This window comes from Erpetoichthys calabaricus, chromosome 18, assembly GCF_900747795.2.
Source record: "Erpetoichthys calabaricus chromosome 18, fErpCal1.3, whole genome shotgun sequence".
Classification (NCBI taxonomy): domain Eukaryota; kingdom Metazoa; phylum Chordata; class Cladistia; order Polypteriformes; family Polypteridae; genus Erpetoichthys; species Erpetoichthys calabaricus.
In genome coordinates this window covers 79,196,379-79,220,767 of record NC_041411.2, presented here as the reverse complement: position 1 = coordinate 79,220,767, position 24,389 = coordinate 79,196,379, and the positions used below count along the sequence as shown (strand labels likewise).

At 44.7% G+C, this 24,389-nt stretch overlaps 1 protein-coding gene across 2 annotated transcripts in view; it reads left to right on the top strand.

Annotated features, from left to right (window-relative positions):
- The window catches only part of LOC114668749 (5'-nucleotidase domain-containing protein 2-like), a 59,600-nt gene that overhangs the window by 4,975 nt on the left and 30,236 nt on the right, over positions 1–24,389 (top strand). For both annotated transcript variants that reach the window (XM_051921021.1, XM_028824662.2), the window contains exons 2-7: positions 2,476–2,660; positions 5,979–6,053; positions 11,079–11,134; positions 12,134–12,227; positions 14,245–14,373; positions 20,564–20,624. In XM_051921021.1, the coding sequence (XP_051776981.1) occupies positions 2,476–2,660; positions 5,979–6,053; positions 11,079–11,134; positions 12,134–12,227; positions 14,245–14,373; positions 20,564–20,624 (600 nt within the window). The remainder of the gene's footprint in view (positions 1–2,475; positions 2,661–5,978; positions 6,054–11,078; positions 11,135–12,133; positions 12,228–14,244; positions 14,374–20,563; positions 20,625–24,389) is intronic.

Below are 24,389 nucleotides of genomic sequence, written 5' to 3'. Positions count from 1 at the left end.
CCTAATGTTTGTGCGAAATTTCCCCTTAACAAGTGTGTCCACCTGTTTCCCCGTGTTCTTGATGAACTCATTTTCAAGTCACCGTCTCGATCCACTGCACTAATTCCCTTCTTAATTTTAAACACTTCACTCAGGTCTCCTCTTCATCTCCTTCTCCTTAAACTTTAAAGGCTCAGCTCTTTTAATCTTTCCTCATAACTCATCTCCTGTAGCCCTGAATCAGCCTTGTCGCTCTTCTCTGGACCTTCTCCAGTGCTGCTATGTCCTTTTTGTAGACCAAAACTGCACACTAGACTCCAGATGAGGCCTCACCAGTGTGTTATAAAGCCTGAGCAGAACCTCCTGGGACTTGTACTCCACACATCAAGGCGCTATATAACCTGACATTCTGTTAGCCTTCTTCATGACTTCTGAACACTAATGGGAAGTTGATAGCTTAGAGTCCACTGTGACGTCTAAATCCATCTCATAAGGTAGACTGTCTCGATAGATGGATATGAAAGGTACTATATTACTATATGATTGATAGATAGATTTCACGTGTCTGTGTGAAGACAAACTTCTTAATGTTTTTATGAGATTTCCCCTTAACAAGTTTCCAACCCCGTGTTTTTGATGAACTCATTGTAAAGTCGCCGTCTCGATCCACTGAACTAATTCCCTTCATCATTTTAAACACTTCACTCAGGTCTCCTCTTCATCTCCTTAAGGCTCAGCTCTTTTAATCTTCCCTCATAACTTAACCCCTGTAGCCCTGAATCAGCCTTGTCGCTCTTCTCTGCACCTTCTCTAGTGCTGCTATGTCCTTTTTGTAGCCTGGAGACCCAAACTGCACACAGAACTCCAGACGAGGCCTCACCAGTGTGTTATAAAGCTTGAGCAGAACCTCCTTGGACTTGTACTCACCACACATCAAGGCACTATATAACCTGACAGTCTGTTAGCCTTCTTAATGACTTCTGAACACTGTCGGGAAGTCAATAGCTTAGAGTCCACCACGACTCCTAAATCCTTCTCATAAGGTGGACTTTCGATTTCATCTCATTTTAAAGTCACCGTCTCGATCCACTGGACTAATTCCCTTCATCATTGTAGTCACTTCACTCCTGTCTCCTCTTCATCTCTGTAATGGCTCAGCTCTTTTAATCTTTTCCGCTGTCACCTTGCACTCAGCCTGAGTTGCTCTTCTCTGGACCTTCTCTAGTGCTGCTATGTCCTTTTGTAGCTGCACCCAGGACTCCTGACGAGGCCTTACCAGTGTGTTATAAAGCCTGAGCAGAACCTCCTGTGACTTGTACTCCACTCATCAAGGCGCTATATAACCTGACACTCTGTTAGCCTTCTTAATGACTTCTGAACACTGTCGGGAAGTCGATAGCTTAGAGTCCACCACGACTCCTAAATCCTTCTCATAAGGTGGACTTTCGATTTCATCTCATTTTAAAGTCACCGTCTCGATCCACTGGACTAATTCCCTTCATCATTGTACTCACTTCACTCCTGTCTCCTCTTCATCTCTGTAATGGCTCAGCTCTTTTAATCTTTTCCCCTGTAGCCCTGAATCAGCCTCGTTGCTCTTCTCTGGACCTTCTCTAGTGCTGCTATGTCCTTTTTGTAGCCTGGAGACCCAAACTGCACACAGGACTCCAGATGAGGCCTCACCATTGTGTTATAAAGCTTGAGCAGAACCTCCTTGGACTTGTACTCACCACTCATCAAGGTGCTATATAACCTGACAGTCTGTTAGCCTTCTTAATGACTTCTGAACACTGTCGGGAAGTCGATAGCTTAGAGTCCACCACAATTCCTAAGTCCTTCTCATAAGGTGGACTCTCTAGACTAGAAATGATGACTTAACTAGAAACATTTTATGTAACTAACAAGTCTTTGTTCCACCTGAAGCTACACATCAACATTTATCAGGTTGTATGGTTGCCAGTATTCACTTGCACTTTGCTTATTGTTATTATTTTATGAATATTATCAATAATACATTATTTAAAGTTGTAACTTAACTCCTGCTTGTCTTTTACACTATGTAATTGCCTGAGGTTACAGATGTAGAAGGGACAGTGGTGGGAAGTTCTAAAGTACAATAGCATTAAGTCTATGGGATTTGGGGCATTCTGACAAAGGCTACACATTAAAGAATACAAAAGGTGAAGCAGTGTTAACATAGAACTCCACCAAGACAAAGCAGCAGGTCGTGTTTGCTACAGAACATTTGGTGTAGTCTGTTAGACTTCTGCAGCTGTAGTCACAGGCAAAGAAGGTCCTCAGCAGGTTGAGGTCGGGGGGTCCAGCGTGAAACATAAGCAATGCTGGCAGGCCTGACACTTGGTAACTCCTTTTGCTTCACACCAGTGCACCTCTTCCAATTTCAGCATGGAGTACCGGCACCTTTTCACACATCTTCTCGAATGTTGATGCATCCTGGTACTTGAAGTAGTTTTGTTCCACCTCTGTCTTTTTCAGATCTGCTCCTCCCTGGCGTCTGCAGTCTGCCCAGCCCGTCTACGATCTACGCCAACAACGAGATCAGTCTGGAGGACATTGACATCTACGGCTTTGACTATGACCACACTTTGGCCCACTACTCCACTTGCCTGCACAGACTGATCTTTGAGGCAGCGAGAGACATCCTGGTTGAACAGTATAAAGTAAGACTAACTCTTTGAATTTTTTCTGTGAAGGAATGTTTGCTGTCCGATATCAAAAGCGGAGAGCGTTGGCCTGGCCAGCCACCCTGAACTGAGAAGGGGCTCCGAGCGTTTTTGTTAAAGTGTCGCCCCAGCCTGAATCAGGTGGGTTTAGGGTAAAGTGTGCAGGCATCAAGTCTATTCTCAACTACAAGTGGTTATTAAATAAATATGAAGCACCCTTTGCTAACCCTGATAATGAATTTTTTATTATTTTATTTCTTTCACCTGCCATTGGTCATCATGTCGAAGTTCTGGAGTGACACAGTGCTGCCTTCTCACTCCAGGAGACTGGATCTGCAAGAACTTTGCATGTTCGGAATTTGTCTTCATGGCATCCTTGGGTTTTTATTTATTTATTCATCCATCCATCCATCCATTATCCAACCCGCTATATCCTAACTACAGGGTCACAGGGGTCTGCTGGAGCCAATCCCAGAAAGCACAGGGCTCAAGGCAGGAAACAAACCCCGGGCAGGGCGCCAACCCACCGCAGTTATTAATTTATTTATTTTCATATGCCAGTTGTGTTCAGTTGATTGTCATCTCTTAAACTGGCCCAATGTTGCTGGGGAGTGCACAGTAGGTACCGATCCTGGGGACGCAAGGCACACTTAAACTCTGATGGACACACTGGAGTTCAGTCATACAGGGCCCTTGGGTCACTGGAAAAACACCAAATGTGTGCTAGAGAGTGGCGGTCAAAGCCCATTTGGAGCCCCGGGGGCATGGAGATGGTGCCCCTCGGTGTCCAGAGCAGTACTATTAAACTTAGACGACCCTCATCCCCCACAGTGTCCAGAGTGTGCATAAATGGTGCCCTTCTGTGTGCATACTGCACACTTTGCAGACCGCACACCCTGTAACATTCCTTTTTTTTTCTGGGGGGGGGGGGTCGACTGCTCCTTGTCACCCCCAGCAAGATGCCATCTGAGAATGGCTGCCCCAGGGCACACATACCTAAATCGGCCATGCGTCCCAGAATCTCTGGAGGCAATCAAATCCGGGCAAGGCAGTCAGGTTGGAGCTCCACCCAGAGGTCTCCTCATCCCATTGTAGGTGGGCTGTGGCCAACCCCGGACGAAGCCCCCAGGTGATATGTCGATCATGCTTGTTTCACAGAGGCAGTATCATAAGTGGATCATGGCTGACCCCGGTGGAACGCCCATCCACCGGTTTGATGATTGCGCTCCGTTTACAGCGGCGGCATTGCAGGTGGGTCACAGCCGACCCCGGACGAGCTCCCCAAGGCCCACCCTGACGGCACTGCATTGATGAATACACTCGATTCATCTAAGACCCCCTCATCCCGCTCTGATGATTGATGGAGGGGGACCCCACCGGGTCGCGAACAAACTGACACCACAAGTGTTTGGGAAACCCGTCATTAGAGAGTCGTCTTCTGTTGATCAGCATCAAAAACGCCAAACCAAACCCAGTGGGATTCAGTGTGTTAGAATAAAAAAATGTGAAAACGTCTAAGGGGGCTGTACTGTATTTGTGTGAATGTACATTTTTATATTTCTGTTGTAGCAGTAGAGGCTTTTATCGACCTCTTGAACCCTCAGGTACCACTCCAAACACCGGGTAAAACTGATAATAATGTGCACAAAGCACCCTCCACTCCACACTACACATATAAATCAATACAATTCACCAATCCTCCTCTCCCAGACGCGTTGCCACCCTTCCACCCAGCTCAGCTCACCATCTGGGATTTCCCATAGTCCTTTTATAGTCCTTGACCTGGAAGTGTTTCGCGATCTCTGTCCACGTGACTAGGAACACTTCCAGGTCATATAACAACTCCATTTCTTCACCCCGGAAGCACGCCGTTCCTTCCGGTCATGTGTTCATGATGGACTTCCGGGTTATAGGGCACATAGCAGTCTGAGAGCCTCCCCACAGCGGCTCCCGGTGGCCCCCATGGTATCCAGCAGGGCTTCGCATACAAACTACAAGGTCCATAAGGCCCTGCTGGAATTCGGGTAACCTACATGCTGTTGGGAGAGCTCCACCTGGTGGCCTGGAGGTGTTGGCCGGAATATATGGCCGGCAATCCCTCACACTATGTATGTTTATGTGCAGGTTTCGACCACAGTCACTATCGCTGCCTGTCATCCATCTTCTTGATTTCTAGCCTCCAAGTGTTTTTTGCGTGTCCTCCTCATGACCGTATGGCTTTGTCTCGGGTTTGTCTCATTTTCTTTTCAAAGACGAGTGTCTGAAGGTCACTGGAGGCTCACGGATACGTGTGTGTGGGCCCTGTGAAGGACTGGCACCCAGTCTGGGGTTTGTTCTTACCCTGAACAACCCAAGATGGTGGGCTGGGCTCCAACACCCCCCATGACTCCGAGTTCCATTAACTCTTTGAGGGCTGAATATCCATCCATCCATTCTCCAACCCACTATATCCTAACTACAGGGTCACGGGGGTCTGCTGGAGCCAATCCCAGCCAACACAGGGTGCAAGGCAGGAAACAAACCCCGGGCAGGGTGCCAGCCCACCGCAGGGCACACACACACAGGACAAATTAGAATCGCCAATGCACCTAACCTGCATGTCTTTGGACTGTGGGAGGAAATCCACGCAGACACGGGGAGAACATGCAAACTCCATTAACTGAGCAGCAGCGCTACCCAGTGCGCCACCGTGCCACCCCGGGCTGAATATTCTTTCCAAAAAAATCAGTTTTCTAAAAAGCACACAATGCAATGGTTTCACACATAAGTCAATATAAAACGTCCGTTGCTATATGCTGTGGCTGCCGTTGGCGCATATTTGGCATCTCTGGTGGCAGTGACTGCGTGGAGGCACCTTGATGGTCAGCAGGAATGCACGGTGGGCCAGCTGCCTGGCTGTCTTCACACAGCAGGTGGTTGGCGGTGGTGATTGCAGTGTGACGCAATATGGTTTTGTACCTCTTGTCATCGTAAGTGGTGGTCCTGCTGTAGGCGCATCAGCTACACGAAAGTGTTCAGCACCACAATCAGCTGGGGGCCGATCAGAGGATGCCGGTACCTCACTTTCGTTTTTTTGATATCCATCTCCATATCACTTGCTTCAAACTTGGAGTCCGACGAGTAACTTTCCTTCTAGCAAAGAGAGTTGAACTAAAAGGTAAGGGTAAGTTTTGTTGCCGTTTACAGCTGATTACCGTCCTCTACTCCTGAATTTTGACAAAAGTCGACATCAACCCTGAAAGAGTTAAGCAGGTCTGAGAATCTTGCGCTACGCTATATGTGTGATTTGTGTTTGTTTGTTTTTTTTCCCTTTAGTATCCAAGAGGTATTCGGAGTTATGAATATATTCCCAACTTTGCTATAAGAGGTCTTCATTATGATATTAAGAAGGTAACTTTTGAGCTTCTTCACCTTTTCGTACTTTACAAAGTCCTGGAATATTAACAAGCACAGGGTTTGTTCCCTGGCTTACATTTATTTTGCTTCCAAAGATTATTTCTGGTTTTAAATGGTTATTTTGCAGACATTTGTGTTTTTATGTAATTTTTGTTAACATTGTTATGTTTATTATATGACATTTATGCCTTGTGTATTCATGTTTGCCCCTGTTCCTTGTTCTCTGTGGGTGGAGCCCTAAGAGGCGGGGCCATCATGATGTCACCACTGAGGGACCGCCCACCTCCCCAGTCTTTATAGTCCAGTTCTCTCAGAGGCTCATTTAGGTTTTTGCTGTGACTTTCGTTACACTTTATCTTTTGTCTTCTTTTTCTTGTTTAAGATTTAGACCTGTTAGCGTTGAGTGGCCTTTCTAGGCACACCCATTTTGCTCTTTTTCTTGATTGTCTTTCATTTTTTGATCATTTAGTAGTTGCTTTGGATTTGAAATAGAAGTGTTTTGCCCTTATCCTTTTAAGCCAGTGATTCAGAGCTTCCTTCTCCCGGTGTTTTTTTAATTTTAATTTTAATTTTTAAAGTGTTTTGAACTGTTAAAGCCTGAGTCCCATTTTTGGCCTATGCAGGTCTGTCTTTTTAGTTTGGGACCAGGCTTAATGAGATGAGGCTTGTTTTGGAAGCTGACTCATCGAAGTCCAGGCGCCTCATTTATAAAGCTTGCATTATTTGTAAAAATTGATTTGATTTGTATGAACGATTACAATAAAATTAATTTAAAAAAAAAAAGCTTGCGTACGCACAAAAAGAGGCGCATAAGGCTCAGGCAAATGTTGACAGAGGAGAATGCGTACTGTGGCGGACAGCCACATCACAGAGGCATCACAGTAAATGTGGCCTTCTCTTTTATTATCAGCCTGATCTATGTCTGGTGTTGTATAGCATAGAAGGTGGAGCTCATTCTGCCACTCATTCCAAACATTGAGCAAGTCTTCTGGTAACTGGCGATCATCCCAGTCTCTCTGCTTGTCCCACAGCCTTTGGACTGTTATGCTGATGACATCCAGCTCTATCTCACTAGCAAACCTACTGTGTCCTTTCCACCCTTTTCGCTTATTAATTGCATAGCAGAAATCAAATCCTGCTTTTCTTCAAATTTTCTTAAATGAAATTGTGACAAAACTGAGGTTCTCCTCATTGGTACACTATCACCATTATCCAAAACTGATCATTTTTCCTTTGTTATTGATAATTCCTTTGTGTCTCCTTCCCCAAAGGTGTCATCCTTGACAGTACTTTATCCTTTCAGTCCCATATCAATAAAATCTCCCAGTCCGCATATTTCCACTTGCGTAACGTTAATCGTATTTGCCCCACGTCACTGCTATCCTTGTTCATAGCCTTGTCACTTCTCATCTGGATTGTTGCAATTCCCTTTTTTTTGGTCTTTCTCACAGATCTCTTTATAAGCTTCAACTGGTCCAGAATTCAGCTGCCCACCCGCATCATTACTAGAACCCCCTCTATTCACCATATCAGCTTCATTGGCTTCCAGTTAAGTTCTGCATTCAATTCAAAATTCTTCTGTTAACTTTTAAGGCTCTCCACAGCTCCACAGGACCTCCTCCATGTTGCCATTCCCCCTTAGATCCTCTTCCTCCATCCACTTGACCGTCCCCTTCGCCCGTCTTACCATTCAGTTGCTCTGCTCCCCAGCTCTGGAACTCACTACCATCTGAGCTGAGAAATATTGAATCGTTCTCACTTTTCAAATCTAAACTTAAAACTCATTTGTTTAAGACGGCTTTTTCTCTTTGATTACAATTGCTCTGTCTGATTTTAATTTGTATATTTTAGTTTTGTTTATAATCTGTGTTTTATCTATTGTTCGGTGTCCTTGAGTGTTTAGAAAGGTGCCTAAAAATAAATAAAATGTATTATTATTATTATTACCTTTGCTTGAGTGGTAAATGGAAGTAGAAATCCAAGAGGATCATACTGGCTAGCTAGTACTCTGTAGATATTACGCATTGTCAGTGCTCCTTGCTGTACTTGGCGATGTTTACATCCAAGTTTATCTGATGAGCAATGCCACCATAAACCTAGTGTAGGTTCTTGAATGTCAGTTTGGTTCTGAGACAACCACAATTCTGTATTGTCTGACCGAGCTTCCTTTGGCACTGGAGACATTACTGGCCCCCAGAACGTGTGATGGCAGCCCTCCTGGGTTACTTCGGGGCCAGAGGCGTGGGACTTCAGGGCTCAGCCCTGTTGGGCTTCGTGGCCACCACGTGTTCTGGGGGACGTAGTACGCATCCCATGGCTGCTCCCCCGGTCCCAGTGTCAAAGGGACGTCCCGGCCGTCCGTCACAGTATATTGTGACCCGTGCGTACACAACGTTCTTCAAAGGCTCAGTTGGCTGAAAGCTCGCTCTGCAGTATAATCTGTCTCCCTCTGGAGTCCCGAGACGAGCCGAGTTGGGGGTGTTGACCTGAGCAAATTCCTCAGCAGGGACGTCAGAGTTGTGTCCTGATCTGGCATCGGTACATTTCTCCCTCAGAGTTTTCCAGTTTCCTTCTCTGTCCCAAAGACATGCCAGTTACTGTTGGCGTAAGCAAGTTGACGTTGAGGGCCTACCTGGAGAAGAATGAGAAACAGAAAAAAGGGTAAAAACCGTGAGATCAAAAAGACGGCGCCGAGCCAACAACCTCACGACACATAGATAGATATGAGAGGGGCTAAATAATAGATAGATAGATATGAAAGACACTGTATAACATAGTTATTTTAGCATAGTCGGCAGGATTAGATAGATAGGTATGAAAGGATCTATAACATAGATAGATAGATAGATAGAGTAGTTGGCAGGATTAGATAGATAGATAGATAGATAGATATGAAAGACACTGTATAACAGATAGCTATTTTAGCGTAGTCGGCAAGATTAGATAGATAGGTATGAAAGGATCTATATGATAGATAGAGTAGTTGGCAGGATTAGATAGATAGATAGATAGATAGATAGATGGATAGATATGAAAGACACTGTATAACAGATAGATAGACATGAAAGACACTGTATAACAGATGGATAGATAGATAGTGTAGTCGGCAGGAATAGATAGATAGATATGAAAGACACTGTATAACAGATAGATAGATATGAAAGACACTGTATAACAGATAGATAGATAGATATGAAAGACACTGTATAACAGATAGATAGATAGATATGAAAGACACTGTATAACAGATAGATAGACATGAAAGACACTGTATAACAGATGGATAGATAGATAGTGTAGTCGGCAGGAATAGATCGATATGAAAGACACTGTATAACAGATAGATAGATAGATAGATATGAAAGACACTGTATAACAGATAGATAGACATGAAAGACACTGTATAACAGATGGATAGATAGATAGTGTAGTCGGCAGGAATAGATAGATATGAAAGACACTGTATAACAGATAGATAGATAGATAGATAGATATGAAAGACACTGTATAACAGATAGTTATGTTAGCGTAGTCAGCAGGATTAGATAGATAGATATGAACGGATCTGTATGATAGATGCGACATGACACATAGATAGATATGAGAGGTACTAAATAATAGATAGATAGACAGATAGATAGCGCCGAGCCAAAATGTGCAACAGATATTGTCAGAAGTTTCATAGGTCAGAACCAGAATCAAACCGATAAAAAACGATTAGAAAGGAGGCTTGGAAATGGATGTTTAGTATCCACAACTCGGATGAAGGAGTGACCTTTCCACTGACGTGTCGATTTCATACTTACGTGACGTGGTACAGAGAGGCTTGCCATGAAGTCTCCTAGGGCAGGAGAATGTAACATGGTCCTGAAGGAAGGAAATCCAAACAGCCTCAAAGGTGCCAACCACAAACTGGCTCTTGAAGTGACCCATCAGGAATGCCACCCCTTTTGTGACAGCACGATGTAGAGCCAGATTTTCTATACCTGCCCGGGTGCTCGTTGATCAGAAATCGTAAAATGGTTTTAGACAACATTCCCCAGCTTGCTTGGGGTGCCCATTCGTTTGGCATCACCTTGGGCTGTCTGTGGTTTAAATAAGCTGTTACTGTTAGTTGCCACCGCTTTTCACAAGATCACCTGTCAGCTATTTGAATGTCTTGTCACTGCAAGGCCAGTGGAGAAGAGGAGAGCGTGGAAGTGCATACAGACACTGTGCGACCCGGAAATTACACATAGGAACTGTCATCCACCAAGGGAACACACTGGTCACAGAGGAAATGTTGAGGCACCAACTGGCTCGCCCCTTTTAACATTGGCAGTGTCCAAAAAAATAAGCCAGCGGTGGATGGCGCGTAGAATAAGGACAGAAATCAAAATAGTGTAAAACAGAAACAAGCAGGGTGGCTCTGTAGAGCGGTCAACACCTGGGTGGGAGCTCCGTACTGCGGTCTGCTCACTCCTGAATGAGATGACCCCTACCGGGAGCATCTCGACTTTATAGTGGACAGAGTCAGTTGCCCTCATTGGGAAGTTTCTCAGGGCTGTACGAGAAAGAAGAGATGTTATTGTCAGCTACAGCGCCCCTTCATGTCCCCGAGTGGTGGTGCTTACCTCTAAGGAGAACTTCAGACGCACATTTGTGACAGAACATACATCCTGGCCTGAAGAAGGGGGCTCAGTTCCCTTGAAAGCTCGCATATTGTAATCTGTTTAGTTAGCCAATAAAAGGCATCATTTTGCTTGACTTCTAGTGACAAAACATAAGAAATTTGATGAACGAGAGGAGACCATTCAGTCCATCAAGCTCCTTTGTTTAGCTCATAGCTATGCAGTCCCAATGTCTAATCCAGATGGAGGTCAAGGTTTCTCCTTCCCACAACTCCTTGCATAAACAGAGATACCCCAATCATTTCAGGCAGGAGCACTAACTGCTGTGCCACCAGGCTGCAAGATGAGTCTGCTAGCCCTGGTTTTCCAAAACACTGATGGCCTTTGGGATTTGTTTTATTCGTTTCAGAGTCTTCTGATGAAGATCGATGCTTTCCATTACGTTCAGCCTGGTACTGCCTACAGGTAACGTGCCTTCTCGTGAGACACACCTGATGAATGTCCAACGTTGTGTTTCAAACTTTTATTTTGGATGAAGGAATTATCTGGGCGGCACGGTGGCGCAGTGGATAGCGCTGCTGCCTCGCAGTTGGGATACCTGGGGACCTGGGTTCGCTTCCCGGGTCTTCCCTGCGTGGAGTTTGCATGTTCTCCCCGTGTCTGCGTGGGTTTCCTCCGGGCGCTCCGGTTTCCTCCCACAGTCCAAAGACATGCAGGTTAGGTGGATTGGCGATTCTAAATTGGCCCTAGTGTGTGCTGGGTGTGTTTGTTTGTGTCCTGCGGTGGGTTGGCACCCTGCCCAGGACTGGTTCCTGCCCTGTGTTGGCTGGGATTGGCTCCAGCAGACACCCGTGACCCTGTGTTTGGATTCAGCAGGGTTGGAAAATGGATGGATGGATGGAAATATCTTTCATCTCACCTTTATGCCATAGTAGTGGTGACATCATAAACCAAGCACTTGCTGTCATGTTTTCTTAGTGATGTGGTGGCAACTGCTAGGTGAAAAACAAAATGGCATAAGAAAAAGACAGAAATACTCCACCTGCGTTAAATAAAATTTTAAATCAAATCCAAAAAAAGAAGATCAGAAAAATATAACGGGAAATTCATTAAAAATCCATCCATCTATCCATCCATCCATCCATCCATCCATCTATCTTCTAAGCCCACTTTATTCAAAGTGATACCGCTTCATAACAGCAGTTAGTGCTCTGGCTTAAGTTTCAGTGTCCTGGATTTGAATCCTGGGGCCGACATCACTGATCAGATGCATTACACATCCCCAATATGTGGTGTGAGTGAGTAGGTGAGTGGGCCCTGTGATGGACGAGTCCTGCTTTGCACTCAGTGCTGCTTCGATTGGCTTTACCTCCACTCCTGATAAGCAGGTCGGTAAGGGGAAGGACAGGTGGAGTTTTATATAAGTTAAGGTAAACAATTGCCATTATTTTCTTTTTCCAACAGAGGCCTTCAACCCGTAGCAGATGAGGAGGTGATTGAAATGTACGGAGGGACAAAGCATATCCCACTTTACCACATGAGTGACTTCTATGGCAAAGTATGTAGTCCCACGTTCAGACCGCACAACCCTTTCTTGCTTGTGTTCATCGCATTCTCAGGAAATTTCAGATGAGCTCCCTTTTGTTTCTGTTTCTCTAAGAGTGAAAGCAACGCAGAAAGGCAGCAGTTTTGTTGTTGACGATGAAAAGGTGAAATATGAAGGCAGAGGCCAGAAAGGCCGACACACTCAGGGGTACAAAGTCATGGAGGCCGTTCAGTCCAGATCAATTCAGATTATTCTTGAATGGTGGTCTGTACTGGATACAACCTCACGACACATAGATAGATATGAGAGGGGCTAAATAATACATAGATAGATAGATACTATATAACATAGAGATAGACAGATATGAAAGACACTGTATAACATAGATAGATATAGATATGAAAGACACTGTATAACATTGATAGATAGATAGATAGATAGATAGATAGATAGTTATTTTAGCGTAGTCGGCAGGATTAGATAGAGTAGTTGGCAGGAATAGATAGATAGATAGATATGAAAGACACTGTATAACATAAATAGATAGATATGAAAGACACTGTATAACATAAATAGATAGATAGATATGAAAGACACTGTATAACATTGATAGATAGATAGTTATTTTAGCGTAGTCGGCAGGATTAGATAGATAGAGTAGTTGGCAGGAATAGATAGATAGATAGATAGATAGATAGATAGATAGATAGATATGAAAGACACTGTATAACATAAATAGATAGATAGATATGAAAGACACTGTATAACATTGATAGATAGATATGAAAGACACTGTATAACATTTATTTTAGTGTAGTCGGCAGGATTAGATAGATAAATATGAAAGGATCCATATGATTGATAGATAGATAGATAGATAGATAGATAGATAGATAGATAGAGTAGTTGGCAGGATTAGATGTGAATAATTTCCCCTTGGGATTAATAAAGTATCTATCTATCTATCTATCTATCTATCTATCTATCTATCTATCTATCTATCTATCTATCTATCTATCTATCTATCTATCTATCTATCTATCTATCTATAATAAATACACTTTCTATATACTATGTATACACCGTATAGTCCCTGTTTACTTTGCTAATGGTATGCAAAGGCTCTCGAGACTCCAAAATGTATATAAGAAATTTACTTAACAGAGACCTCTAAGGAGCATATCATACAAGATGTTAGTCTTGCACTGCAATCACAGATATGTTAGCAGTTCTTGGTTGACACAAAGCGTTTATAGATTTGAATATATAGACGATCCTCTTTAGCATATAGCTGATAGCAGGCAAATCTCAGGCAATCACCTGTTCTTGAAAGGTAAAGCAGGGTGATCTAAACTTGGTATGGTGTTTAGACTCAAGGTCAGAGGCTGCATTCTAGGCAAGCATTAGCGTACTTTAAAGCACAGAGACAAAGTCAGTATAAAATGATGTTTTATTTTGGTAATCTTATGGCATGCTTTCAAGAATAATTTGAAAAGAGCTGCATCTCTTAAAACAATAATAACTTATTTAAAACAATTAGAAAAACCTTGTGAGTCTAAGATGCTAAAGTTTAATAGAAAAGATTCTGTGCAACCTAGATAGATAGATATGAAAGGCACTATATAACAGATATATATTTTAGCATAGTTGGCAGAATTGGATAGATAGATAGTGTCTTTCATACCTATCTAATATATAAATAAATATTTTAGCGTAGTCGGCAGGATCAGATAGATAGATTTTGCAGGTCACCATATAACACTTAACAGAGGCAGTCAGTCTCCCCATCTCCTTTCATACTGATGCCCCATCCTTTTACCCTTCTGAGGCGCAGAGCACACATACAGGATATTCTGCCCTCTGGTGGCCACTTTACTACCGGAGTGGCAAATGCAGGGAACTCTTTTGCTGTCAGTATCCTTCTCTCTTCTCTCTCTTCTTACAATTTTTGTGTAGTAGGACTCTCTTTTTGGTTAGTTGGTTCAAAAAATTATTCTGGCTATAACCAGTCTTCTCCTCCTCATTCCAGGGTCCCGCCATCAAGCAGTTTATGGACATTTTCTCCCTCCCTGAAGTGACTTTGTTGTCCTGTGTGAACGACTATTTTCTAAGTCACAACATTGACTTTGACCAGGTGCACCTTTTCAAAGACGTCACAGTAAGTGGGATTTGCTGCAGTCTTGCTGTGTCTGCCACTTACTGTGGATTCAGAAAGCCTTTAGACCCCCGGACTTTCTGCCCAGTTTATTGTGTTGTGGATTTCATTTTAAATGTATTAATATTTGTGCAAAAATGGTAAATGTATTCTGTAATCAAATGAAATCTAAAACACGATAAAGTGTGCAGAAAAGGAAGGGGTCGGAGTACTTTCTGAATCCGCTGTAAATGGGCCTCTTCTTGCAGTTAGAATTTTTGTTTAGTGTTGATGTTAAATAAAAGATTATTAAGTAATGGTCTGTTTGGCTTCAGCCACCACAAGAACGAATTGTTGACTGAGTGATAGGAAGGTTGAACTTGCATAATCACCTTCTGTGTGATAAACCACTGTGTGTGTGTGTGGGTGTGAGTGTGTGCATGTGTGTGTGTGTGTGTATACTTGTGTGTGTGTGTGTGTGTGTGTTCGTGTGTGTGTGTGTATGTGTGTGTGGGTGTGAGTGTGTCCATATATCACAGTACCGGTTTGGTGGTCTGGCAGAAGGCTGAGAGTGCCTGTGTCGTGTTACAGCCATGGTGAGTTCCCCTCCTTTGTGTTGATTTTCCTTTCTTTTGCTTATTTTAAACTATTGTTTTTCATGTGCTTATTGTATTTCTTTATTGTTTGCTAGGATTGTTGTGTTTATTTATTTACTACCATCTCTAATGCGTCCCTTGTGTTTTGTGGGTGGAAGCCCAAGAGTTGGGGCCACCCTGACTTCACCGCTCAGTCCTTATACTCAACAGCGTGACGCTGCCACCACCAAGCTTCACCTCTGGAGTGGTCCCGTTCAGGTGATGAGCTGTGCCTCGTTTCCTCCAGACATGACACTTAGCGTTGAGGCCAAAGAGTTCCATCTTGGGTTCATCAAGTCAAGGAGCCTTGTTTCTCACAGTCGGAGAGTCTTTCTGGTGCCTTTTTGTTTGCAAAGTTCAAAGGGGCTTTCATGTGTCATCTACCAGATAGCTCAGATTAGTGGAGTGTTGTGGTGGTGGTTGTCCTGCCATCTCCACCCAGGTTCTCTGGAGCTCAGGCAGTTCTTTGGTCACCTCTTTTACCAAGACCCTTCTTCTGCCGATTGCCAGCTCTCAGAAGAGTGGTGGCCGTACCAAACCTCTTCCATTGAAGGCCGCTGTGCTCTTGGGAACCTTCAATGATTTTGTCACCTTCCCCAGATCTGTGACTCCTCACAATTCCATCTCTAAGCAGTCTCTGCAGGCAATTCCTTTGACCTCCTGGCTTGGTGTCTGCTCAACTCTGGGACCTTCTCTCTTAATCAGTCCAATCAACTGAATTGACTACAGGTGGACTCCAAACAAGTTGAAGAAACATCCATCCATCCATCCATTTTCCAACCCACTGAATCCAAACACAAGGTCACGGGGGTCTGCTGGAGCCAATCCCAGCCAACACAGGGCACAAGGCAGGGAACCCATCCTGGGCAGGATGCCAACCTACCGCAGGACACACACAAACACACCAAGCACACACACTAGGGCCAATTTAGAATCGTTAATCTACCTAACCTGCATGTCTTTGGACTGTGGGAGGAAACCGGAGCGCCCGGAGGAAACCCACGCAGACACGGGGAGAACATGCAAACTCCACGCTACCCACTGCGCCACCATGCCGCCCATATATAATATTATATATATATAATATGCATAAAATAATAAAATATTAATAACAGAGGTTAATCCATCCATCCATTTTCCAAGCCGCTGAATCCAAACACAGGGTCACGGGGGTCTGCTGGAGCCAATCCCAGCCAACACAGGGCACAAGACAGGAACCAATCCCGGGCAGGGTGCCAACTCACCACAGTACACACACAAACACACCCAGCACACACTAGGGCCAATTTAGAATCGCCAATCCACCTAACCTGCATGTCTTTGGACTGTGAGAGGAAACCCACGCAGACACGGGGAGAACATGCAAACTCCACGCAGGGAGTGAAGAAACATCTATATATATATATATATATATATACAGTATATATATTGTAACAAAGGCGTTATACCAGCGCCTGACCCAACACAGACAGACGCAGGAGGCACACTAATTAAACAAATAAATGTTTTCTTTTCTTTTCTTCTGCCTCTGGGTAACGCCTTCCCTGTACCCACAGGCACAACACAGTCCCAATAAGCACCAAGTCCACACAGTCCACAAGTCCACTTCTTTGTCTCCTCCACTCCTCTCCAGCAAGCTTCATCCACTACCACCCAATTCTGGCTCCTGGAGTGGTGGCTGCTGGCTCCTTTTATAGCCCACCCAGAAGTGGTCCAGGTGTTTGACGACCCATTTCTGGCTGCATCTCCAGGTGTGGTAGATGAACCGCCCACACGGGCTCAGGAACCACTGCAACGCCCCCTGGTGGCACCCCCCGGATCCCAACAGGGCTGTAACGAACTCCAATTCCCATGAAGCCCTGTGGGAGTCCGAGGTATCGCTGCCATCTAGTGTTCTGGGGGAGGTGATGCTCTGTCCACACTCGCTCCCCAGGTCCGTCCAAGGCAGAGGCGTCCCAGCTGAGCAGGGGCCCCAGCCACCCATGACTGTATATATAAAAAAAAAAGATGATAAAGTGACAGAAAAAGGATGGGGTGGCCAACCCATATACTTGATACAAATGCAAAACAACTGAGCAGTCATAAGGTCTTTGCAGACTGAACTGACTCAATGAGAACAAGACGGCGTTTATATAGATATGCTGGAGGATGTGGTGTCACTGGGCACAGTGATGTCATTGGTTTGTAACAGTAGTGATGTCACTGGGCCAGAACAGGTTTAGGCGGGACTTCCCTCGGGTGATCTGCAGGAGAGAGATAGAAAGGGTTAGTGCACACTGCCACCCCCTGGTTTAGCATGAAATTGCCATCTTGTGATCCTGTTAGCTGCGTCCGACTTGCACGTGTGTGACAATATCTGGGCCATTTTTTTTTCATTTAACGTTGGGAGCCCCCTTTTTGTGTATCCTGGTCCAGCTGCACCATTTGAAGTTTTGCACCACATGGTCCCCCCCCCTTCCCTTGATGCACTAAGCATGTGCTTATTTTGCTTAACCCAGCCTTGCGAGAATAGCAGTTGGAGCTCACGAGTGCCCGACAAACAACAAAAGGAGCTCCACGGGTTTAGGACCTCAACAGGGCGGCCCGAAGAGCGACATGATTAACGTTTCCCTTTGCCGCCTTCAGACGTGTCTCCCTTTAACCTTGAGCCACTTAATTCTACCGAGGGTAGCGTTGTTTGGTACACTTTGCTGGCACAAGTCAACATTATTATTAATAGCGGCCTTTGAGCCAACACAAACAGACCTTACAGGGGAGCTGGGCTTGGCACCTTTTAGGAAAAAGAAAAAGAAGCCACGGACGTGCAGGTTTTGGAACACTCCTGTGCTGCATTCTCGGGTGTTTGTTTGATTGATGACCAGCCGTGCCATTCGCCATGAACTCGGGAAAGCCGTACCGAGGAGATGTGCGGATGTTTTAGTTCAGCGCTCGGCCTGGTTTACACAATCCATCGTCGGTGTTTGGCTGCAGCGTCAGCCTCCGTGACGAGCTCCAGACACAGGCGCAAACGTCAGAGTGGCCTAAAACAGGAGAGCCGTCTCACTTGCAATGTAACCTGGGGTGGGGCGCTGCGGATGTGCGCCCAGGGGCTCGTGATGGCAAGGGGCCTTTGCACCAACGATCTTTTCACGTTAGAGCGTGCCTACCTTCCGCTTGGCCAGAATTCCATTTTATTTACTTGATTTTTACAGTTTACTACATACAACTAGCTGTGTAAGCCTGTGCTGTAAAAAGCCTGGGCTCCTGGAAACTATTATAATTGTCAGAAAAAAACATTGAAATGCAGAGTCGGTGGTTTCGTTTTGTGGATGTGCTCACCCCCCTAGTCTATCAATGGCTAAGTGAGTTGCTCTCTCCTTTGTCTTTCCTCGGCTCTTTCACTTTGGCGATGAAGTTGCTTACTTTCAGCTTCATGCTGTAGCCTCATCCTTCTTTCTTCTTCCAACTCATTAACTTGAGGCCACCTTGCTGGCTCTTTGAGCTTCATGCTGTAGCCTCGCACTTCCAGGCCAGACAGAGAGGCAGGCACACACACTTCCACACGCAGATGTTTATATATATATATATATATATATATATATATATATATAAATATCCATCCATCCATTATCCAACCCGCTGAATCCGAACACAGGGTCACGGGGGTCTGCTGGAGCCAATCCCAGCCAACACAGGGCACAAGGCAGGAACCAATCCTGGGCAGGGTGCCAACCCACCGCAGGACACACACAAACACACCCAGCACACACTAGGGCCAATTTAGAATCGCCAATCCACCTAACCTGCATGTCTTTGGACTGTGGGAGGAAACCCACGCAGACACGGGGAGAACATGCAAACTCCACGCAGGGAGGACCCGGGAAGCGAACCTGCAGGTCCCCAGGTCTCCCAACTGCGAGGCAGCAGCGCTACCCACTGCGCCACCGTGCCGCCCTATATATAATATATATATATATATATATATATTGTCACACACGTGCGCATGGGAGGCAGCTAAAGGGCTCGAGGGAAGGCAGTTCTGAGGCATGCCGAGATGTGGCAGAGTACACGGATTCTTTTTTTCCCTTGCCTGTAGACCATTCCCGGGAGATCTCACCTGGCTCTCATGACGTCACTTCCGGAACCGAGCCAATGGAAGAAGACCTTATCGGCTCCGGCCCCTGTGATGTCACCTCCGGGCTTGAACCTATGGCAGATGATCCTGAGCCAGACCCATATGACCTCACTTCCTGTCTTCCCCTTTAAAAGTCTAACCGTTTCCCCTATGTGTCAGTCTTGTTGTGGACTCTGTTCTAAGCACATCAGTGCTCTATATTTTGCATTTTCGACTTTGCAGCCAGGATACCTCATTATACGGGTGGCTGCCCCAAACCTTTATCTGTGTGATGTCTCGTTATTGCGACAATATATATATATATATATATATATATATATATATATATATATATATATATATAAGAAGTGTCTACTGAAGGTCTCCACAAACAATCCAAATACTGTACTGCCATTACAACATTAGGAGTGATTTTAGATCCTAGGCTACCCAAGAGATATACCAAACTTTTTGCCCCAAATAGCTGGAGTTGTGACCACAAGGGGGCGCCACTGAAGCTCCAAACCTCCGGCACAAGATCACCCAACACAGTCCTAAGTTCAAATAGGCAAATAGCTCACTGAGTGTGCACAGCCAAACACACCACAAATCTTTGTCTTCTCCTTCTGCTCCTCCTAGTTGAGCGATGCCTGCTGCCTCCAGATTCTGACTCAACTGGAGGGGGCTGAACAGCTTCCTTTTATGTCGCACCCAAGACAGTCCGATGAAAGCACTGCCGGGTCAAGCAGAAGCCCCGAAAAACAGAGGTCATGAATCCTCACAGCATCAATTGGCTGCACCCACAGGACCCAGCAGGGCTGATTCACGGCACTACAACTCCCATCATGCCTTGCCAGTGTCCACATGGTAATCGAGGTCTTGGCATACTGCTATCTTGTGGAATCGGGATGACTATATTCCAAAATAGGAGCATTCCCCCAACTGCTCCTTTTGTTTAGTCCCCACATGTGGGTAAGAGTCTCATACCCATCACTGTCTTTCCAGTCTGGCTTCCCTTCTCGGCAAGGGTCCCTTTTTAATCCTGCCAGGCACTTACAGAGTGCAGAATATCCCTAAAATTACAAACAAGGATCTTTCTTTCTTTCTTTCTTTCTTTCTTTCTTTCTTTCTTTCTTTCTTTCTTTCTTTCTTTCTTTCTTTCTTTCTTTCTAGCATTTAGCATTTCTCAATGGATTGGACTATATTAGTCTTTCTTTCTTTCTTTCTTTCTTTCTAGCATTTAGCATTTCTCAATGGATTGGACTATATTAGTCTTTCTTTCTTTCTTTCTTTCTTTCTTTCTTTCTTTCTTTCTTTCTTTCTTTCTTTCTTTCTTTCTTTCTAGCATTTAGCATTTCTCAATGGATTGGACAATATTAGTCTTTCTTTCTTTCTTTCGACATGCCTGGCTCTGTCATTTACCTTCTCGGTCTGGAGGGCATGCCCATCGTGTGGCGTCATTGATGGCTTGTGCTTGTCATTGCAGGATGCGGTTGGAGACGTTCACACAAAAGGCTTGATGTACAAGTGGATCGAGGATGACATAGGTGAGAAAGGGACACTTCATTTATTTCACGTTTAATTACACAGTTTGTTGTTTTGAATTCCAGTCATGATCGATTCGGATTCTTTTGATGATGTCTTTATTTATTTTTATCACTGTCATTTATCGCCATCAACTATAGGTGGAGATGAGAAAATACATTAGTCATAATTCCATCTGTGATCAATCATTTGGAATTGAAATCCCCCCCACCCAGTAACTCCTACATACCCAATAATGATGAAGATTGAATTCACAGACAGGTTGGTGAAATTGACACCTTTCATTCTGGATGGGGTGCCAGATAATTCCTTATGGCATCTTACAGAGTACTTGTTTAATGGTCATATACTTATAAAATGTAAATGGTGTTTGTCTAATAATACCTGAGCACAACAGACAAGCAGAGCGTGTTATAGTTCAGCAAGGATTCCTCCCCAACTGGGGTTCAAGTCCCTCTTTTGTGTCTTGTATGGTCCTTTTTACTTTTGTTAATTATTTCCATTGTTCCCTCATTTTGATTCTGCTGTATTACTGCTGCCTTTGTTATGTGCCTTGTGTTTTGTGGGTGTTCCCCAAGAGGCGGGGCCAACTGCCAATCACTGCCAGGACCCGCCCTCTGCCCTATAAATCTCCCACAGCTCCACAAATGTGCTCAGGAGGGCCGAGTTTTTCCACTTTTTGTACATCCCGTGTGCTTTGTGATTTTTCTGGAATTTCTTCTGCCCTCCTGCTTAGTATTTTGACCTCGTTTTTTTTTTTTTTTTTTTGGAATCTGCATTGGGACTTGTTTGATTTTGGATTTCCTTCTCATAACAGGCTATTCCATTTTGCCTTTGTGCTCCACGCTATAACGCTTCACCCTTTCCTGGACAATGCTGCTATAAGTCACCACGCTTTTTGGTGATGTGTTTAATCCAGATAGCGGGTCACCCCTAAATCTCCCTCGGACCCCAACCTGCAATATCCATCCATCCATCCATGTTCCAACCCGCTGAATCTGAACACAGAGTCATGGGGGTCTGCTGGAGCCAATCCCAGCCAACACAGGGCACAAGGCAGGAACCAATCCCGGGCAGGGTGCCAACCCACCGCAGGGCACACACCCACACACCAAGCACACACTAGGGCCAATTTAGAATCGCCAATCCACCTAACCTGCATGTCTTTAGACTGTGGGAGGAAACCCACGCAGACACGGGGAGAACATGCAAACTCCACGCAGGAAGGACCTGGGAAGTGAACCCAGGTCTCCTTACTGCGAGGCAGCAGCGCTACCACTGCGCCACCGTGCCGCACAACCTGCGATATTGTTAGATTAAATAATGTAATTAAAATAATATCAATAATATGATAAAGAGCAAGAAAGCAGAGAACAAATGTATTAAATTAATTATAAAAAAAAATACAAACATAAATGGCAGCCATCAAATCTGAAAACGCAGCCCCCCTGCAACCCCAAACCAACACATACATAACACTGGCAACACACAGTGTCCACACAGCTCGGTCACTTCTTAAATGAAACTGTAGTCCTTTTGTCAATTTCAAAATGCGCCATCTCAGAAAAAAATAAAGACTGCTGTCCGCTCAGCCACGCTAAGCCCTCTTGACTGTCCCGTCCGCTTCTTCCTGGAGCGTGTTGACCGATGAAGTCTTCAAACTGGTAAGTGCTTTGATTTTTAAGTGCGGGGACCTCCTATCAGGCCGTGGACAGACAACGTTTACATGAGCTTCTTCTTGTTTCTCCTTCTTCTGCCTTTCCGCGCTCCTTTTCAACTGTAAATTAGCGTCCATTTAGCACCCTCCCAGAAATGACTGCAATGGACCCTACCCCTCACAGGTCCTCCTTATGGCCGTCTGCCCAAGGTGCCTGTTTTTTTCCCCTCCCTTTTACTATAAGTGCTTGGGTGACAAAAGACAAACCAGAAGGTGGCCACAGAGCTTCCTTGTGATTGGAAAACGTTTTTGTGAAGCAGAACTCTTTTATTTTTATAAAGATTCGCTGCTCGCCCTTATTACTAGCCAGGGTTTGACAATGATACCCCCCTCTAGTGGGCATTGCTGGAAGGGTTTGGGACTACGTGCTTTGGAATTCTTCAGTGCAGGGATCTCAAACTCTGGTCCTGGAGGGCCGCAGTGGTTTTCATTCTAACCTTTTCCTTAATTAGTGACCTGTTTTTGCTGCTAATTATCTTCTTTTGAATTCATTTTAATTGACTTGTTTTTTTAAGATTTGTTTCCCCTGAATTTCTTCCTTAACTCTTTTAGGGCTAATTTTTTTTTTTGTTTCTTTTCTCCCAGGGCTGAATATTTTTCCAAAAACTAACTTTTTAAAAAAAAATAACACAAAGCAATTGAAATCAACAAAAAATATTTACATTTGACAAATGTTACTGTCTTGCATGTTGTATGAGCCTGCATACTCTATGATTTCACATACAAGTCCTGCAAAGTCTGATCTCGCTCAAAGCAGCCAATTTCAGTCATTGCCACATTGCACTGCTTACAATATGCACAGACAAATCACAGCCAGGCTGATAAAACTGTTTCTATGTTGGTTCCACAACGTCAAGCAGGGGCTGAACTTTATGCATGGCGTTATAGCCTGGCTCACCCCATGGGATTTGCTTCAGTTTATTACAGAAGTGAATAAAACTTTGCAGCATCACGTACCTATCATCACGCTGCATAACCTGTCCAAAGCCACCAGGGGACAAAGCACGTTTGGACCAATGCTCCCTGAAGTTATATCACCAGTTCTGTCCCATCTCTATTTGTAATGCCACAGCGCGCTTCATCTCGTCTTTTGTTGTGGGTTTCCACTTTGAAAAACGAGAATGCGATGCAAGTGCAGCCCGCGATTCAAATCAATTTCTCTGCCTACCTGTTTGTCTCGTCTGACAGTAGCTGAAAAGCAGCATCAGGAGAGAGCAGCCTGAAGTAGTCCAGCAGCAGGTGATCTGTCGTGTCCAACAGCAAGCCATGCCGTCTTGTGAAGTCCGGTAGCCCACGGATCAATGTCTGTGTATTCTTCCCACGCGAACCTTGCCGTAGATACATCGGCTGCGCGAATGCGCTAAGCTGGCAGCGGATCAGCTGGCGCGGCATCGGCTGGTGTCCGATCAGCTGATGCCGGCTTCTCACTCTCTTGTTCGATCTCCTGATCACTGTCAATAAAATACAATTCTGAAAAATCAGAGTCCGACTCCGCGATAATGCGCAAAACATTGTCTGCCGAGTGTTTTCTTTTCTGCACTTGCTTCGCTCCCTTGTGACATGTCGATGCCATCTTGCCATTGTTTACATTTCGCAACTCACGCACACGTAAGGATTAGTTGCCGAGTCAACGAGTCTAGCATTCCTCCAAGCACAGAGGGAATGCCTGCGACGTGACAGTGAGTTTTGTCGCCATTAACAGCTGATTGTCGCCCTCTATCCCTGGATGTCGACTTTTGTCGACATTCGCCCTCAACCCCTCCTGTCGACAAAAGTCGACATCCGCCCTAAAAGAGTTAAGCAGAAATGAAATGTGAAGTGAGGGAGCCAACAGAAGACTAACTCAGTCAGGGCCTCAAACTCCAACCAGTGGCTTCATTAGGCTCTGATTGCTGTTGTTCATTAAACTCATTCTTTAATTCTGTTACCTGTTGCTCCTCTCATTGTGCAATAGCAGACATGTCCGAAATTGTGGATTTTCTCTTTTCTAAGAGCACCGTTCAAATGTTTTGTGGACCTGAGCAGACCAACATTCCTGAGACCTTTGTCT